The 20,081-nt window shown below is 42.1% G+C and overlaps 1 protein-coding gene across 1 annotated transcript; it reads left to right on the top strand.

The window, feature by feature from the left end:
• The first annotated feature begins 5,075 nt into the window (after window positions 1–5,075).
• On the top strand, window positions 5,076–13,072 carry LOC110531203 (nephrocystin-4). The gene is made up of 4 exons (XM_036989284.1): window positions 5,076–5,371; window positions 5,682–5,758; window positions 9,089–9,233; window positions 11,021–13,072. The coding sequence occupies exons 1-4, from the start codon at window positions 5,275–5,277 to the stop codon at window positions 11,026–11,028; spliced, it is 327 nt and encodes a 108-aa protein (XP_036845179.1). The 5' UTR covers window positions 5,076–5,274; the 3' UTR covers window positions 11,029–13,072.
• Window positions 13,073–20,081: the final 7,009 nt, after the last annotated feature.

The following is a 20,081-nucleotide window of genomic DNA, read 5'->3' as shown; positions in this document are numbered from 1 at the left end:
CCAGATGCAGACGCAGGAGGCAGATAGTACAATTCTCAGAATATTTATTGTAAACACGGGGCAGGCAAAGGGCAGTTCAAGGACAGGCAGGGGTCTGTGATCTGGTTAGAGTCAGGCAGGTACAGGCTGGCAAGCAGGCTCGGGGTCAGGGCAGTCAGAATAGTCAGAACCGGGAAAACTAGGAAAGTAGTGGAAAGCATTCCCAGAAGAGTGGAGGCTGTTATCAGCAAAGGGGTGATCAACTCCATATTAGTGCACATGATTTTTGGTCATGTAGTGTATTTAAGCAAGCAAAAAAAACACAAACACAATAAAAATTCAAATAAAAGCTTGTGTGTGTGCATGCGCTTGTGTGTTTAATTTACAGATAAATACTCAATCATGAGAGGTGCAGTCTTTGCACTCTGTAACAATGTGTGTCTACACCAGACTTGTGTTCAAATAGTATTTGTCTTAAGTATGTTGTATTTATTATGGACCGGATTTTGATTATTGTCATGCATTGCTTTACTTACACAAATCAAATTCTCTTTGTATTTGTATTTATTATTGATCCACATTACAGCTACTCTTCTTGGGATCCGGCAAAATGAAGGTAGTTATACAATTTTTAAAAGATTAACGAATTCACAACACACCAAGTGTGTTCCTAGTGTGTGTGTATGTGTCTGTGACTATGTTTGTGTTGCTTCACAGTCCCCGCTGTTCCATAAGATGTATTTTTATCTGTTTTTTAAATCTGATTCTGCTGCTTGCATCAGTTACCTGATGTGGAATAGAGTTCCATGTAGCTGTGTGCTACTCGTTTAAACAGAGAGCTCGTGCTTTCAACATTTCAATACCTCTCACAAATACAAATAGTGAGGAAGTCAATATCTCCTCTACTTTGAGCCAGGAGACATTGACATGCATATTATTAATGTTTGCTCTCTGTGTACATCCAAGGACCAGTCGTGCTGCCCTGTTCTGGCCCAATTGCAATTTTCCTAAGTCCCATCTTTGTGACACCTGACCACACGACTGAACAGTAGTCCATGTGCGACAAAACTAGAGCCTGTAGGACCTCCCTTGTTGACAGTGTTGTTAAAAAGGTAGAGAAGCACTTTAATATGGACAGAATTCTCCCCATCTTAGCTACTGTTGTATCCATATGTTTTGAGCATAACAGTTTACAATAGAGGGTTATCTCAAGCAGTTTAGTCACCTCAACTTGATTAAATTCCACATGATTAATTTCAAGATTTAGTTGAGGTTTCAGGTTTAGTGAATGATTTGTACCAAATACAATGTTTTTAGTTTTTAAAATATTTAGGACTAACTTATTCCTTGCCACCCATTCTGAAACTAACTGCAGCTCTTTGCTAACTTCTTCTAGGTAGGGGGCAGTATTTGGAAGTTTGGATGACTGAGGTGCCCAAAGTAAACTGCCAGTGACTCAGGCCCAGAAGCTAGGATATGCATATAATTGGTAGTATTGGATAGAAAACACTATACAGTTTCCAAAACTGTTAAAATAATGTCTGTGAGTATAACATAAATGATATAGCAGGCGAAAACACGAGGAGAATCCATCCGGGAATTATTTTTTTTGAGCTAACCACTCATTATAATGGCTGTCTATGGGAATATCAAAGGAATACCTCCCAGATTGCAGTTCCTAGGGCTTCCAGTAGATGTCAATATTCTTTAGAAAGAGTTCGTTATTTATCTCCGGTAATGAACATACTATTCTCCGTCTTAAATTGTATTGTTTATTTACAGATTAGGGTACCTGAGGATTGATTAGAAACCTTGTTTGACTTGTTTGGATGAAGTTTATTGTCAACTTTTGGGATAAATTTGTATGCATTTTGAACGAGGGAAACCGGTGGATTACTGAATCAAGCACGCCAATTAAACTGACTTTTTTTATATAAAGAAGGACTTTATCGAACAAAACAACCATTTGTGAGTAGCTGGGACCCTTTGGATTGCAACCAGAGGAAGATGTTCAAAAGGTAAGTGATTTATTTTATTGCTATTTCTGACTTTCGTGACGCCTCTGCTTGTTTGGAAAATGTTTGTAATGCTTTTGTATGCGAGGCGCTGTCCTCAGATAATCGCATGGTATGCTTTCGCTATAAAGATTTTTTGAAATCTGACAAAGCAGCTGGATAAACAAGAATTTTAAGCTTTAAACCTCTGACTCCCCAAGCTAGACAAGCATTTGTGTAAGTTTATCGATAGCCTAGCATAGCATTTTGTCCAGCTAGCAGCAGGTAACTTGGTCACGGAAATCAGAAAAGCAATCAAATTAAATTGTTTACCTTTGATGAGCTTCGGATGTTTTCACTCACGAGACTCCCAGTTAGATAGCCAATGTTTCTTTTTTCCAAAAATATTATTTTTGTAGGCGAAATAGCTCCGTTTGTTCTTCACGTTTGGCTGAGAAATCGCCCGGAATTTGCAGTCACGAAAACGCCGAAAAATATTCCAAATTAGCTCCATAATATCGACAGAAATATGGCAAATGTTGTTTATAATCAATCCTCAAGGTGTTTTTCAAATATCTATTCGATAATATTTATTTTTATTTCACCTTTATTTAACCAGGTAGGCAAGTTGAGAACAAGTTCTCATTTACAATTGCGACCTGGCCAAGATAAAGCAAAGCAGTTCGACACATACAACGACACAGAGTTACACATGGAGTAAAACAAACATACAGTCAATAATACAGTATAAACAAGTCTATATACGATGTGAGCAAATGAGGTGAGATAAGGGAGGTAAAGGCAAAAAGGCCATGGTGGCAAAGTAGATACAATATAGCAAGTAAAACACTGGAATGGTAGATTTGCAGTGGAAGAAAATGCAAAGTTGAAATAAAAATAATGGGGTGCAAAGGAGCAAAATAAATAAATAAATTAAATACAGTAGGGAAAGAGGTAGTTGTTTGGGCTAAATTATAGGTGGGCTATGTACAGGTGCAGTAATCTGTGAGCTGCTCTGACAGTTGGTGCTTAAAGCTAGTGAGGGAGATAAGTGTTTCCAGTTTCAGAGATTTTTGTAGTTCGTTCCAGTCATTGGCAGCAGAGAACTGGAAGGAGAGGCGGCCAAAGAAATAATTGGTTTTGGGGGTGACTAGAGAGATATACCTGCTGGAGCGTGTGCTACAGGTGGGAGATGCAATGGTGACCAGCGAGCTGGGATAAGGGGGGACTTTACCTAGCAGGGTCTTGTAGATGACATGGAGCCAGTGGGTTTGGCGACGAGTATGAAGCGAGGGCCAGCCAACGAGAGCGTACAGGTCGCAATGGTGGGTAGTATATGGGGCTTTGGTGACAAAACGGATTGCACTGTGATAGACTGCATCCAATTTGTTGAGTAGGGTATTGGAGGCTATTTTGTAAATGACATCGTCAAAGTTGAGGATTGGTAGGATGGGCAGTTTTACAAGGCTATGTTTGGCAGCATGAGTGAAGGATGCTTTGTTGCAAAATAGGAAGCCAATTCTAGATTTAACTTTGGATTGGAGATGTTTGATGTGGGTCTGGAAGGAGAGTTTAGAGTCTAACCAGACACCTAGGTATTTGTAGTTGTCCACGTAGTCTAAGTCAGAGCCGTCCAGAGTAGTGATGTTGGACAGGCGGGCAGGTGCAGGCAGCGATAGGTTGAAGAGATTTTACTTGTATTTAAGATCAATTGGAGGCCATGGAAGGAGAGTTGTATGGCATTGAAGCTTGCCTGGAGGGTTGGCCAGAAGTATACAGAATGGTGTCGTCTGCGTAGAGGTGGATCAGAGACTCACCAGCAGCAAGAGCGACATCATTGATGTATACAGAGAAGAGAGTCAGTCCAAGAAATGAACCCTGTCAGAGGCCAATTGCTAGGCCAATTGTGCGTCGCCCCACGGACCTCCCGGACGGTTACGACAGAGCCTGGGCGTGAACCCAGAGTTTCTGGTTGCACAGCTGGCGCTGCAGTACAGACCCCTTAACCACTGCGCCACCCGGGAGACTGCCAGAGACTGCTAGGCCAATTGTGCGTCGCCCCACGGACCTCCCGGTTACGACAGAGTCTGGGCGCGAACCCAGAGTCTCTGGTTGCACAGTAGACTTGTTTCTACTGTATTATTGACTGTATGTTTGTTTTACTCTATGTGTAACTCTGTGTTGTTCTATGTGTCGAACTGCTTTGCTTTATCTTGGCCAGGTCGCAATTGTAAATGAGAACTTGTTCTCAACTTGCCGACCTGGTTAAATAAAGGTGAAATAAAAAAAAGGTCACGGTTGGGACGACGTCCTCGATGCACTTATTGATAAAGCCGGTAACTGATGTGGTCTACTCCTCAATGCCATCGGAGGAATCCCGGAACATATTCCAGTCCTGTAGTTTAGCATCTGCTTCTTTTGACCACTTTTTTTATAGGTAGTGTCACTTCCTGCTTTGATCAATGATTGATAATGTCAAAAGCCGCACTGAAGTCTAACAAAACAGCCCCCACAACCTTTAAGCCAATCATCAGTAATTTGTGTAAGTTCTTGTTGAATGTCCTTCCCTATAAGCATGCTGAAAATATGTTGTCAATTTGTTTACTGCACAATAGCTTTGTATCTGGTCAAACACAGTTTTTTCCAAAACTTTACTAAGGGTTGGTAACAGGCTGACTGGTCGGTTATTTGAGCCAGTAAAGGGGGCTTTACTATTATTAGGTAGCAGAATGACTTTTGCTTCCCTCCAGGACTGAGGGCACATCTTTCTTGTAGGCTTAATTTGAAGATTTGGCAAATAGGAGTGGCAATATCGTGCACTATTATCCAACAATAATTTTTTCACCTCTTCCACACTCACTTTACAGAATTCAAAATTACATTTCTTGTCTTTCATACTTTGGTCATATAAACTTGGATTTGTCAGCGTTTGTTGCTGGCATGTCTTGCCTAAGTTTGCTAATCTTGCCAATTAAAAAATAATTAAAGTAGTTGGCAATATCTAAGGGTACCCCAGTTTGTAAAGTACTAAGACTACATAAAGCATTCTCCTCTACCTTAAATTCCTCTTACCTTGAGTTGTCTATGTTGGCCAGTAGTGACAGTATCCAAGATAATTAATTGTTTACTTTTGCTACAGCTACAGTACTTAGCATTATTCTCCTCAAACTTGACCTTTTTCGATATAAAACCTCCACTTCCCTTTGTTGTCCACACTCCCCTCACTCCCCCCAACCAGCAGGTGAGATTCAGGACAGAGGACGACAAGCCGCTGGCCATCTTCCAGGTTAGATCGGAGCCCATGCCGCATGCTATCGACCAGAAGTTTCGCTTTTACAAGCCAGAGCTGTCCTTCCTGAAGAAGGCCCTGCGCCTAACCCCCTGGGAAAGAACACCAGGTGCCCACTGTTAGCCCCATTAGTCTAACCACACACACACACACACACAGAGAGAGAGACAGATAGACCAACACGCTAACACACACACACAGATGCAATAGCAGACACACACACACACACACACACACATATGCTCGCTGTCAGGTGTGCACTAAATGTTCTGTTTGTTCTCTCTGTTCTCTTCATCTCTTTAATCCCCCTCGATCTCACTTTTTCTCTACCTCTCTCACTTGCTGTCTCTCTCTCTCTCTACCTCTACCTCTCTCTCTCTCTTTCTCCCTCTGTCTGGCATGCCAACTGGGGCCACCAGTTGGAGACACAGATGCTGGGTCTCAGTTCTTGGTGGGCTGCAGTGACACCAATGTCATCTTTGAAGCAACAATGTTGGTAAGAGAATGAATGGAATAATTTGCGCAGAATCTTGGTGGGTGAGTTAATTACGACAGTGTTTCTCCCTCCATTTCCCAGGGTTACCCTCAGGGGGTGCACATTTTTGTTCTATCCCAAACTAATCATCTGTTCACTGAGCACTTGAGTAGTTGGATCTGATTTGTTATTGCGGGATAAAACAAAAAGCGCTCATAGAGGAATGGATACTGAATTATAGAACTAATTTGCTAACGAAAACTCAATTTAATTAATAAGTGGCTAACTGCTGTGTTTCGATAGGCATTTGTAATTCAACGGCATGGGTATCAGCCACGAAAAGAAAATAGTAAATTTCCGCGAAAATTATTCAATAAATCTCCTAGAAATGTCTCTTAAAAAGGCACCAGTGGAGTCAATATGTGTATTTGAAAGTGCCGGCCAGTCTGAGCCCGCACAAATCTGAAAGTTCTTAGTCACACGTTTGTATCCTGCATAAACACACACGCTTACCCACCCCCTCAAAGATCCTCTGATTAGATTGCTCATGCGGGGCCTTAATCTCATTGGCTTAATCAGTAAGGTGGATTCGTGGCAGAATCCATTTCCTGATCAAAATCTACTCTCTCCTCCCCGGCCCGAGGGATGACGAGGCGACATTTGACCTCCATAGCCACCGCTCATTCCGGAATCAACTGGAACTCGAACCAAGGAGAATGATTCCTATGATATCTCCTCGGCCAGGGCTTGCATCCCAAATGGAAACCTGTTCCCTTTATGGGGCTCTAGTTAAAAGTACTGCACTACAGTGAGGCAAAAAAGTATTTAGTCAACCACCAATTGTGCAAGTTCTCCCACTTAAAAAGATGAGAGGCCTGTAATTTTCATCATAGGTACACGTCAACTATGACAGACAAAATGAGAAGTAAGTATTTGGTCAATAACAAAAGTTTATCTCAATACTTTGTTATATACCATTTGTTGGCAATGACAGAGGTCAAATGTTTTCTGTAAGTCTTCACAAGGTTTTCACACACTGTTGCTGGTATTTTAGCCCATTCCTACATGCAGATCTCCTCTAGAGCAGTGATGTTTTGGGGCTGTTGCTGGGATACACAGACTTTCAACTCCCTCCAAAGATTTTCTATGGGGTTGAGATCTGGAGACTGGCTAGGCCATTCCAGGACCTTGAAATGCTTCTTACGAAGCCACTCTTTCATTGCCCGGGCGATGTGTTTGGGATCATTGTCATGCTGAAAGACCCAGCCACGTTTCATCTTCAATGCCCTTGCTGATGGAAGGTTTTCACTCAAAATCTCACGATACATGGTCCCATTCATTCTTTCCTTTACACGGATCAGTCGTCCTGGTCCCTTTGCAGAAAAACAGCCCCAAAGCATGATGTTTCCACCCCATGCTTCACAGTAGGTATGGTGTTCTTTGGATGCAACCTAGCATTCTTTGTCCTCCAAACACAACGAGTTGAATTTTTACCAAAAAGTTATATTTTGGTTTCATCTGACCATATGACATCCAAATGCTCTCTAGCAAACTTCAGACGGGCCTGGACATGTACTGGCTTAAGCAGGGGGACACGTCTGGCACTGCAGGATTTGAGTCCCTGGCGGCGTAGTGTGTTACTGATGGTAGGCTTTGTTACTTTGGTCCCAGCTCTCTGCAGGTCATTCACTAGGTCCCCCCGTGTGGTTCTGGGATTTTTGCTCACCGTTCTTGTGATCATTTTGACCCAATGGGGTGCAATCTTACGTGGAGCCCCAGATCGAGGGAGATTATCAGTGGTCTTGTATGTCTTCCATTTCCTAATAATTGCTCCCACAGTTGATTTCTTCAAACCAAGCTGCTTACCTATTGCAGATTCAGTATTCCCAGCCTGGTGCAGGTCTACAATTTTGTTTCTGGTGTCCTTTGACAGCTCTTTGGTCTTGGCCATAGTGGAGTTTGGAGTGTGACTGTTTGAGGTTGTGGACAGGTGTCTTTTATACTGATAACAAGTTCAAACAGGTGCCATTAATACAGGTAACGAGTGGAGGACAGAGGAGCCTCTTAAAGAAGAAGTTACAGGTCTGTGAGAGCCAGAAATCTTGCTTGTTTGTAGGTGACCAAATACTTATTTTCCACCATCATTTGCAAATAAATTCATTAAAAAAGTCTACAATGTGATTTTCGGGATTTTTTTTTCTCATTTTGTCTGTCATAGTTGAAGTGTACCTATGATGAAAATGACAGGCCTCTCTCATATTTTTAAGTGGGAGAACTTGCACAATTGGTGGCTGACTAAATACTTTTTTGCCCCACTGTATATAGAGAATAGGGTGCCATTTGGGACACAGCCAGAGCTATCAGACGAGAGGATAAAAAATGACTGAAACGCTGATGTCACAGCGATAAATCAACTGTTATTAGTCCCACCCCTCCCTCTCTCGTTGCGAGTCGATTTGCTCTGAGACATAATTGCTTTCTCACTTGATGTCTCCATAGCGATAAGTGGCTGGCGGTCCCCGCCCATATCTGGCAGGTGTATGTACACTTCCTGCAGTGGGTGGATATCAGCTGTTTGACAGGCCAGCGGCCCTGTCAATCACTGCTGCTGCGGGGCACCCAGGCCATCTGGTGTTACTCCTCGCACCCACAGGAGCTCAAGGTACAACTGGCTGTACTGTGCCTCTCTGCCACCATGGTTGATAGAGTTAAGCTCTGGGTTCGAAATGGCACCCTATTTGCTATATAGTGCCCTACTTTTGACCAGAGCTTTATTGGCCCTTGTCAAAAGTAGTGCACTATATAGGTCCCATAGGGCTGTGGTCAAAAGTGGGGCAATAGATAGGGAATAAGGTGCTATTTCAGACACAACCTTGGTCAATATTGACTTTAGACTTGATGACATACTGTCCTGTCCTTCATTTTGAAATGTTGCTGCTCATGTTTATCTTGTATATATTGTATAATATCTGTATGACTTGTGAATGTTGCTGTTATATGTTTATTATCTAATTTGACTGCCACAACTGAACTTCTTTCTGTTAACAAAGTGATTATATTCACTGTGGAATAAAGTCATGCTTACTGTAGCGAAGGATATATGTTTTATATATTACAAAGGCTGTTGAACCTATTTAGCAGGTTCTGTGTCTTGAGCAGGTTGAATGAGAACTGTATTTATGTATTTGATTATTTAAATGTTTAAATTTTAAATGTATTTAAACAGGGAGTCCCTTTGAGACCATGTCTCTTTTTACAAGGGAACCCTGTAGCAATGTTATTCTCTCTCCCTTCTCTTTCTCTCTCTCTCCCCCTTCTCCCCCATTCATTTCTCTCCCTCCCTTCACCCAGGTGGACCCAACCTGTAGGTGCGTGTGTGTGTCCATTCTAGGCAGGCAGCCACTTCTGCTACCTCACCATGGTGGACATGGAGCAACAAACGCTGGTGGCCTCCTGGCTTCTCAGCTTCACTTGTCGTCTTCCCTTCCTGTCCAAGGTGAAACCCCCCCTCAAACCTCTGTCTCTCTCGCTGCCTGTCTCTCTCATGCTCTCGCTCCTTCTCTTGGTATCTATCCATCTGTCACACACTGATCTGTTTCACCTGTCTTTGTGCTTTTTCAAACCCCTTCCAGGTGTTGCCCATCTTCCACATTATCCCCAGTGTACTTATACCTCTGTTTTCTGTTTGTCTGTTGCCAGTTAGTTTTGTTCGCCAAGCCTACCAGCGTTTTCCCCCTTGCTACTTTCTGTTTCTAGTTCCTGTTTTCTAGTTTTCCCAGTTTTGACCATGACCCTGACCCTTGCCTTCCCTGACCCTGAGCCTGCCTGTCATTCTGTACCTTGTTATACCACACTGGATTATTGACCTCTGCCTGCCCTGACCCTGAGACTGCCTGCCGTTCTGCACCTTTTGGACTCTGATCTGGATTACTGACCTCTGCCTGCCCTTGACCTGTTGTTTTGCCTGCCCCCTGTTCTAGTACACTTTTGTTACTTCGACACTGTCTGCATCTGGGTCTTCCCTAAAACGTGATTACCATCTTTCTTTTGCTCTCCTTGTCTTTCATTCTCGCTCTCTCAGATAGACACTTATTCACACTGGCACACACAGACATATAGAGCTATTACACACTCACACTCAGAAACTTGCACAGCGGCTCAATACAGGATAATGTGTCCTATTTGTCTGAATGGGGGAACAAACCCATAAAGGACACCTGCAGTTAAAGGAGGGAGAAGGAGAGAGAGTGATTCCTGGCAGCGGAGATGGCTGGATCCTAAATGGCACCCTATTCCCTACACTACTTTTGCACTACTTTTAACCAGAGCCCTATAGATTGGCTGTTATAACCTTAGCCCACAGTATCTCTTAGATGGGTAGTGAAACAGTCTGAATGACTGTATGTGCTTATTAAATCCACAAAGAGTTGTGCAATGCAGTGGAACCCTTATTCCCCTTATGATGTCACAATGACAAGAAACGTACCCGTAATAACATAATTTGTTTCTCTCCACTGTTATGATCCTCTGCTAAATTATGAATGAAGATGAGATGTGTGATCTTTGTGGATTTCTCAATGACAGCGTTATATATTTTTGGTACATCTGTGAGATTGAGATTTAATAAGCACATAATATTATGTGACTTTAATCTTTAATGGCTCTGACTCTGTGTAATCTCTCCATAACCTAATCTGGGCCCCTTCTTCTAAGCATTAAGATAATCTCCAAAGTGATTTCAGATACACAATCTGATTGGGCGAACGATGAACAGCCCCTACAAGATCAGGGTCATATTCATTAGTGAACAGCGTAACAAAACAATGGAAAATAAAAAGGAGCTTATTGTCTTATTGGTTAAATTCAGGTAGTAGTCCCTCCCTGTTTCAGTCTATTTTCTTCCGTTTGGTGCCTAATTAATATGACTCAGTTTCATCCTGACTAGCTATTTGCTCCGAATGTTTCTTTCTGTTGCATTTTACACTGATATTAATTCTACTGCACCATTTGCATTCGTATCACCTGTTTCACATAATTTAGGCCAGTAGGATGACATTGCCCCTAGACACTGATGTAAGGTCATTAACCCCCTAATGATTGAGGCCATGAACAGATCTAAAGTGATCCTAGACCTTATTCTAATGGCTACTACCCGGAACACTGTGTGTTTCTAGTGTTGTGTTTCTCCCCTAGACACTGCTCTAAGGTCAGCCCCCCAATGGTTAAGGATAGAATTCTAAGGGAGTCTTAACTGATCCTAGACCTGTGTCTCTCTTCTGTCAGGCCTTTGAAGTGTGCGCCCTGGTGGAAGGGGGCAGGGAAGATCACCTACACCTACAACAACCCCTACCCCACCAGCCATGTCCTCCAGCTGTTTTCCTCGCAAGGTGCCAAATAAATGTCACTTAAGGGCCCCAAAAGGCTAGGGCCGGCTCAGACTGCACTTGTGGATATGGATGTGGGTATGCAGACCCGGCCCTTCATGATGAGTTCTGTTTTTTTGTGGGCCCCACCTCCATCAAAGTTGCCTATCCCTGCAGTAAAAAATAGGAAAAATCCGGACTGACACAGGAAGGGACTACCTTTACTTTGTCCAATAAGAAGAGCTCATTTTAATTTACTGTTGCAAAGTTTAAAAACGGTTTCCATTCCGTGCCCTAATAAATACAATTTGCTAACCACACTCAATCTCTTGCTGGGAGAGACCAGTGAGGGACACTAACACGTTGTTTGTTTTGTATGACGTAATATGAATAATTTAACACGTCCACTATACTGTAGCTGTTAATTTATTTTTCTGTTCCGCCATTAGCCCCTGTGTCTAGTAGGAGATTCATTGACTCCATAAACAGGTCATAAACATCTCAACATAAACAAGTTGTCTCGAAATCATTAGCAATCAACGGTGTAAATGGAAATAGAATCAGTCCGTTTCAATGAACGGGCTGTCTATATAAAATGAACTCCTAAAAAACTGTTTATGTTTCAATCACTTGCCTGCACAGGATACTTAACCAAATAGTGAGGGAAAGAGGGAGAGACGGGTGCGAGAAAAATAACCAACTGTGTTTTCCTTTTAGCCAGCATAGCTTCAGGTGCAATTCTTCTAAACAGTTTATGGGGTCTATATCTTAAAAAAATGTAATAGAGTCGTTTGCCTTCCCCCAAGAAGTAACTACCCTGCCACAATAAAAACAAAAAAACAGAGCAAGGATCGATATATAGTTTTCTGGAAATTACTGAATAAATCTTACACATTTGGAGGGAGAAAACAACAAAACAAAGGCCTTGTCTTTTCAAGAGTTTAAATAAGGTGGGAACACCAGGAGCTTTTGTTGAAAACAATTTCCCTTTTTTACATAATTATATCATTTCCTATAATTAGTCATTTACAACGGCATATTTATTGTTGTTGCATTGCACACATCCCTAATAGATGTTGTGTGTTGTAATTTCAGTCAAACGTCACGGTGTGAATATTGCCTGAGGACTGTAAATGCAGTACTAGTACACTGGTGAAATACACCTAAAAACACATCACATATATTATGGGATATTAGGTTAATAACAGAAGAGCTGTGTCCATGGTCTGTTCATCTGTTCAGTAGGACACTACGTCGCAAAACATTTTGCAATGGAACACAAAAGCCTGTGATCTCATTGGACAAGTTCAGGTGGAACCTCCCCGACTGAACAGACTGCAACAGTGGGCCTGTGGGTTGAACCTGGGTGGTATTCCTTATGTCACCTGACAAGTTCAGGTAATCCCTCCCGATTTCTGTCTGTTTAACTTCTGTTTGGTACCTAATGAAATGCACCTGAAAGCACAGCAAACTCAACTCAACTGGACACATTAGCTACTACTACAACTACAGAACAAAATGGTTTGCTAAGAATGTCAGCTCAACGAAGTACACTTCTACTATTGTATAAAATTCAACACTTTGCTACTTATGACAGAAAGCTCAATGCAGTACTCTTTACAGACATGATGGCTTGATACATACACTCAGTTTATTAGGTACACCCATCTTGTTCCAGGTCGGACCCCTTTTGCCTCCAGAACAGACTGAATTCTTTGGGGCATGGAAACGTTGCTCAATTGGTTTCAAGGGCAATGTTCCCTCAAGCCTATATTAGCCGGTGGTGTTCAATGCAGGTGACTTTTTACATTATGAAGGGCTCAACATTAACTGATGATTAACATTGTTTTGGTCTGTAACACCATGGGCCAAATAAGGGACTGTAAATTGCATTGTATTGTATTTTATGATGCAAGAAACCACCTTGCAAAATAAATGTTTTATTATTACCAGAGACAATTAAACAATGTAGGCTACCCTTCTGCCCATTGGCTTATTTGCATGTTCTTGCATCAAGTTCTTGTCAAATTGTGAATGAGTGACAAAGCAGAGCTCATGCCTTTCAAGTGACTGGACACATAAAAAAAAATAATTTGAGTCGCATCATGGGTAAAAAAAATAGGCTGCATCATGCAGCCTTACAATGTATTAAAAATCAAAACACATAGTCCAACATTTGTCCACATAACTAAAGTTACGTGAATATCTCTAAATTAAGCATATAGGAATACCTATTTCTTTGTTAACTGCTCAACACATCAATAGCTGCATGTGCACTAAATGAACGAGTGTAGCCCACAGCCATTTGGCATAGCCAGATCAGGACCTAACAACTCAGAGTATGCTATTCTGATCTTCTGAAAAATACTACATTTTCTTCATATCATGCTTCTTTAGACCTGTCCAAAATAAGTAATGGATTTATTGTGAAGGTATTGGCTATATTACATGGATTTTTTTTTAAATGTAGAAGCTCCAAAGGCCTGCATCAGTGGCTTGTAAGCTATTTGTGTGGAAGCCAGGAGATGCCAAATGTATTTATGTAGATTAACGGTCAATTAACTTGAGACTGACACTTAATTGCTTGACAATCACGGTCTGACGTGATTGTTTCTTTTTTTTTTGTGACTTCCACAGCCCTAGTTGTGTGTTCCGAGATGCAGTTCTGCACACCACTTTTGTAATGTGCTGTTATTTCTCCTTCGACCTCTCATCAACAAGGTGTTTTCGCCCACATGACTGCCGCTGAATGGATGTTTTTTTTGTCGCACGATTCTCTGACGTGTGTGAAAAGCCCAGGAGGCCGGATGTTTCTGAGATACTGAAACCAGTGCACCTGGCATCGATGATCATACCACTTTCAAAGTCGCTTGGGTCAGTATTTTTGCCCGTTCTAACGTTCAATCAAAATATAACTAGATACTGTACCTGTCTGCCTGCTTTTTATAGAAAGGCATGGCTACGTGACTCACTGTAGGAGCGAACCGTTTTGTGAACAGGGTAAACTGGACACTTAAAGTACATATGACAGTGGAATGTTGACTGTAGAATGTTCACTACGGAGGAACTACTCTATAACTGAAAGGTTCAGTATATATGACTGTAGGCTATAATAAATATTTATTACAGATGAACTACTAAAAAAGATGCTTACATATGAACAACTGTATAATTCAATGCAGTCTAGATTAAGGGCCCTCGGAGTGTGGTGTCAGGAAAATAACCTCACACTCAATGCCAACAAAACAAAGGAGATGATCGTGGAATACAGGAAACAGCAGAGGGAGCAGCCCCCGATCCACATCAAAGGGACAGTAGTGGAGAGGGTGGAAAGTTTTAAGTTCCTCGGCGTACACATCACAGACAAACTGAAATGGTCCACCCACACAGACAGCGTGGTGAAGAAGGAGCAGCAGCACCTCTTCAACCTCAGGAGGCTGAAGAAATTCGGCTTGTCACCAAAAACACTCACAAACTTTTACAGATGCACAATCGAGAGCATCCTGTCGGGCTGTATCACCGCCTGGTACGGCAACTGCTCCGCCCATAACCGTAAGGCTCTCCAAAGGGTAGTGAGGTCTGCACAATGCATCACCGGGGGCAAAATACCTGCCCTCTAGGACACCTACACCACCCGATGTCACAGGAAGGCCAAAAAGATCATCAAGGACAACAACCACCCGAGCCACTGCCTGTTCACCCTGCTATCATCCAGAAGTCGAGGTCAGTACAGGTGCATCAAAGTGGGGACGTGAGACTGAAAAACAGCTTCTATCTCAAGGTCATCAGACTGTTAAACAGCCATCACTGACATTGAGCGGCTGCTGCCAACATACATACTGACTCAACTCTAGCCACTTTAATAATTGATACATTTATTACATCAATTTGTCACTAGCCACTTTAAACAATGCCACTTTATATAATGTTTACATACCCTACATTACTCATCTCATATGCATATACTGTACTCTATACCATCTACTGCATCTTGCCTATGCCATTCGGCCATCACTCATTCATATATTTTTATGTACATATTCTTATGTATTCCTTTACACTTCTGTTCATAAGGCAGTTGTTGTGAAATTGTTAGGTTAGATTACTTGTTAGATATTACTGCATGGTCGGAACTACAAGCACAAGCATTTCGCTACACTCGCATTAGCATCTGCTAACCATGTGTATGTGACAAATAACATTTGATTTGATTTTCCCAGTGTTTGTTAAGTTGAAGTTATGCTTCAGTGCGATTTGGTTAATTGATTTGTTATCTGTAAGATTTTTGTGTCTAGGAATACATGTACGAGGAAGAAGAACTATCATGCACAGTGTGTTTGGGAAACTGTTGTGTTTGCATAGCATTCCACCTAAATAGGTCACGTTTTCTAAACCTAATGTAAATACAGTATAGGATGCCAAAACAAAATACCCGGAAGAGAGAGCCGGTTATCTCAACACTGAGCAGAGGTACACACACGCCCGCACAAACACATAATTTTTTGATGATGGGCTACCGGCCAAACCATCCCCTAACCCGGACAACGCTGGGTCAATTGTACGCTGCCCTATGGGACTCCCGAACCAGGGTCTGTAGTGACACCTCTCAGTGCCTTGGACTGCTGTGCCACTCAGGAGCCATCATATTATCATACTCAGGGTCAGATATGTGTCTTTAATTGATTGGGGGGGTACTATACTTATTCTTCACTAACTTCAAAAGACTCCCAGACATCCAACAGGTCTGTGCTTGAATCCCTGCATTGTGAATTGCCCTGTCTTCCTACTGTTTGCATATAATCATTATTTAATTCATAGTGTACTTGAGTATAATGATTCAAAGTGACGTTTTTGTAATTGGACGCAAGTTAGGGTCCAGACTTTAAGGACGACCCCACACCCCTTTTTGTGGTGAGGTGTAATTAGCTGTTCAGTAACGAGTTATGATTTTCTGATGAGGCTTGCGTCTTTCCATTCGATAGCTCTCATTAGCATCGGCCGCACCCCTTCAAAAATCCCATGCCTCCCTTTCCCTATCGGAACCCAGGTCCTGCACATTCTATCAACAACCCCCGTCTTATATAAGCACACCACCGCGTTACACAATCTCCCTCTCTCTTCCTCATTAGAATGCAGGCTTCAAAAAGCCTGTAATGCTCATACTAAGAAGAGGAGGTGGAAGAAGAAAAATAGACACTGTAATATAAGACACAGCTTCCTTCCTTAGGCTTAGGACACTTTATTACCTCTATCCTTTAAGTAAATCTTCTAATTTTCCACAATCTAAGGCTGTAACTTCCAGAGAGGTCCAGAGAGGACATATTAATAAAAAAAACGTATTCCCTTGTTATGTCGAGATCATTACTTATTTATGTCATGATCAGTTTTCTCGAGACCACAATATCATTTTCTGGTGATCACGACATAAGAAAAGTTGTTTTGTCGAGATCACAAGATAAACTCTATAAATAGAAGTGGACGTATTAGTGGTAGATTGACAGTACGGCTGAGGTGGCAGAGCTCACAGTAGTTCTGCAAATCCGTTTTTATTTTGATCAGGGATTAACCCAGGCAGAAAGTACATTATGTCTGTCAGTTATAGATGTCTTCCAAATCAAAAGATGCTGTACGTTAACAGCACGGGACCACACACACACACACACACACACAAAATGGTGGAAGCAGCATAGGGAGCGGCCCTGGAGCAGTTTAGAGTGTTTTGCTCAAGGGCATAACAGTAGTGGATGTTAATAATTATCAGTAGCCATTTTACTCCCAATTCAGAACATGGATTACGTACCGTAAAATATAAATATGACAAAAACTAAATGTGACCCAGAGGCCTCAAATCTATGCGACGTTACTTATTGCCACTTTTTAAAGACATACTTTGACATCTAAGATTAAACATATGCAATATGTTTATGTTCATCTCGTGATCTCGGCAAGATAACTTTTGCTATGTCGTGATTTCGACAAAACAAGATATTTGTTTTATTAATATGTCCTCTCTGGACTTCTGTAGTAACTGGCACCCTATTCCTTATATAGTGTAATCTTAGTACACGACTTAGCACAAGCTATTTGGGAAAAGAGTGGCATTTTGGATAGAGCCTAACATTTTCATGCTTTCTATTGAAATGAAATCATACGAGTATCAATATCACTGTGTTTCTCTTCCATGAGGGCAATGCTATACAGAACCTCAGTAGCTTCTGGTCCAGTTGTTGTCTGGTCCTCTTGGCGGAGCACTGACACTTGCAAGCAGCACAGTCAGCGCACAACAGACACACACACACACTAACTACATGTGTGGAGCCTGGATCACCTCAGCACAGCAGAAATTGTAATGTGCTCCTGTCGGTATATTGTTTACGACTGGGGAGGGGGTAGAGACTGTGCAGGATCAGGTACACTGCTGAGCTCTAACTAGCAACGTGATGCCAGTGAAGTGTGGAGGGATGTGTGAGTGTGTGTCAGAGGGAAAGGTAGTGTGAAAGAGATTATGTACTTTCTATCTGTCTGCAAGAGCGAGGACGGGAGAGAAAAATACAGAGAGCAACAAAAGAGAGGTTAGAGGAGGAGAGCGAAAGTGAAAACAGACGCAGAATGAAAGCAGCAGTAACAGCACTTTTATTTCATCAAAGAGGACTGGCAGATTGCACTAGCAGGCCAAAGGGACTCTCGACAAACAAACAGGTTTTCAATTACCTGTGTGGGAATTAATGCATTAGCCATTCGCTAATAAGCTCTAGCCTCAACCACGACCAAGCACAAAGGGATAATGCTGGGCTCAAGGAACCTTCTTTGTCCCCTTTTCACAAGCATGCTCAAATTCTAAGCAGAGACTCTTCTCAGTAGATGGCAGCCTTACACACTCGAAAATAGTTCTCTCTCTCTGCCTCTGTCCCTCTCTGTCCCTCCCCTATCCACCTCCCCCTCTCTTATCTGAATGAGGTTTGAGCTTTCACTTCAAATTGAGGAAGTCTTCTATACCTGGTGCTTCAATGGAGATTGAATGCATGCTTGACTGCTTTCTGTACCTCAGATTGATCTACATTTATGTGCCCATGATTTTAGTATTTTGGTTGATATATTTATACTTTTTATAATAAAAATGTTCTGTTGATATCCACGCATGGTATGCCAGTAGCTTGCATTCAGTCGGATGTTAAATACAGTCATCCATTATCCACCACTGTAATTTGCCGTGAGGATAGGACCAAAGAAATATAGATGTGACATATGAAGACTGATTGGAGTTCTATGGGCTATATTTTATTTGTATCTGCATCTCAATTCAGAAAGTGTACCATGCACACACACACACACACACACACACACACACACACACACACACACACACACACACACACACACACTGTAAGCAGTGTCAAACCAGGTAGCAAACTATCACTGTGTTACTTTCAAAGAACACATTAGATGTTGATTGAACAACCCATATAATACAATTCAATGCAACACATTTTTCTTGCTTTTCATTTCATGGACTGTTTAATGGCCTTTTATTTGTGGGGTGAACTAATTTGTCAAAGAAAAGTTGTTCAGTAGTCTTTCTCCAGAGAAAATTGCATATGTAAGGACACATAAGGAATGCATACTACTGACTTACGCTGATTCAATTTAATGGAAGGACAATTTGATTGGCTCTAGCATGGCGCCTATTCAATCATGTGGTTGTTGAAATTCAAATACTTATTGAGCTGTTCTTATCTTGGCTTCAGTCAGCTTGGATTTGTGTCCATTCTATTCACCATATTTTCTTTCAGAGGATACAGCACATGTACTGGACTGTACAGGGCATTCAGAAAGTATTCAGACCTGTTGACTTTTTTAAATAGTTTTTTTCCCACATCAATCTATACACAAAACCCCATAATGATAAAGCAAAAACAGGTTTTTGGAAATGTTTGTAAATGTAAACATTTTTTTTTTAAATGAAATATCACATATTCATAAGTATTTAGACCCTTTACTCAGTACTTTGTTGAAGCACCTTAGGCAGCGATTACAGCCTTGAGTCTTCTTGGGAATGAGGTTACAAGCTTGGCACACCTACATTTGGGGAGTTTCTCCCATCCTTCTTTGCAGATCCTCTCAAGCTCTGTCGGGTTTGATGGGGAGAGTCACTGCACAGCTATTTTCAGGTCTCTCCAGGGATGTTCGATTGGGCTGGGCCACTCAAGGACATTCAGAGACCTGCCCGGAAGCCACTTCTGCGTTGTCTTAGCTGTGTGCTTAGGGTCATTGTCCTTTTGGAAGGTGAACCTTCGCCTCAGTCTGAGGTCCTGAGTGCTCTGGAGCAGGTATTCATCAAGGATCTCTCTGTACTTTGCTCTGTTCATCTTTCCCTCGATCCTGACTAGTCTCCCAGTCTGTACCGCTGAAAAACATTCGCACAGCATGATGCCGCCACCACCATGCTTCACCGTAAGGATGGTGCCAGACCTGACGCTTGGCGTTCAGGCCAAAGAGTTCAATCTTGGTTTCATCAGACTAGTGAATTTTGTTTCTCATGGTCTGAGAGTCCTTTAGGTGCCTTATGGTAAACTCCACGTGGGCTGTCATGTGCCTTTTTACTGAGGAGTTGCTTCCGTCTGGCCACTCTACCATGAATGCCTTATTGTTGGAGTGTTGCAGAGATGGTTGTCCTTCTGGAATGTTCTCCCATCTCCACAGAGGAGCTCTGTCAGAGTGACCATTGGGTTCTTGGTCACCTCCCAGACCAAGGCCCTTCTCCCCTGACTGCTCAGTTTGGCCGGGCGGCCAGCTCGAGGACGAGTCTTGGTGGTTCAAAACTTCTTCCATTTAAGAATGATGGCCACTGTGTTCTTGGGGACCTTGATATGGTGCAGAAATATGTTGGTACCCTTCCCCAGATCTGTGCCTCGACACAATCCTGTATCGGAGCTCTACGGACAAATCCTTTGACCTCATGGCTTGATTTTTGCTCTGACATG

The sequence above is a fragment of the Oncorhynchus mykiss genome, chromosome 9 (assembly GCF_013265735.2).
Source record: "Oncorhynchus mykiss isolate Arlee chromosome 9, USDA_OmykA_1.1, whole genome shotgun sequence".
Lineage (NCBI taxonomy): Eukaryota > Metazoa > Chordata > Actinopteri > Salmoniformes > Salmonidae > Oncorhynchus > Oncorhynchus mykiss.
The sequence above is the reverse complement of the archived record's forward strand: the minus strand, read 5'-3'. Positions and strand labels throughout refer to the sequence as shown.

Coding starts and splice junctions, on each gene's coding strand:
- LOC110531203 (XM_036989284.1), top strand. CDS start 5,275: ATGCCGCATGCTATCGACCAGAAGTTTCGCTTTTACAAGCCAGAGCTG. Junction 5,372..5,681: donor CCCCTGGGAAAGAACACCAG/GTGCCCACTGTT, acceptor TGGGGCCACCAG/TTGGAGACACAGATGCTGGG. Junction 5,759..9,088: donor TCTTTGAAGCAACAATGTTG/GTAAGAGAATGA, acceptor CCCTTCACCCAG/GTGGACCCAACCTGTAGGTG.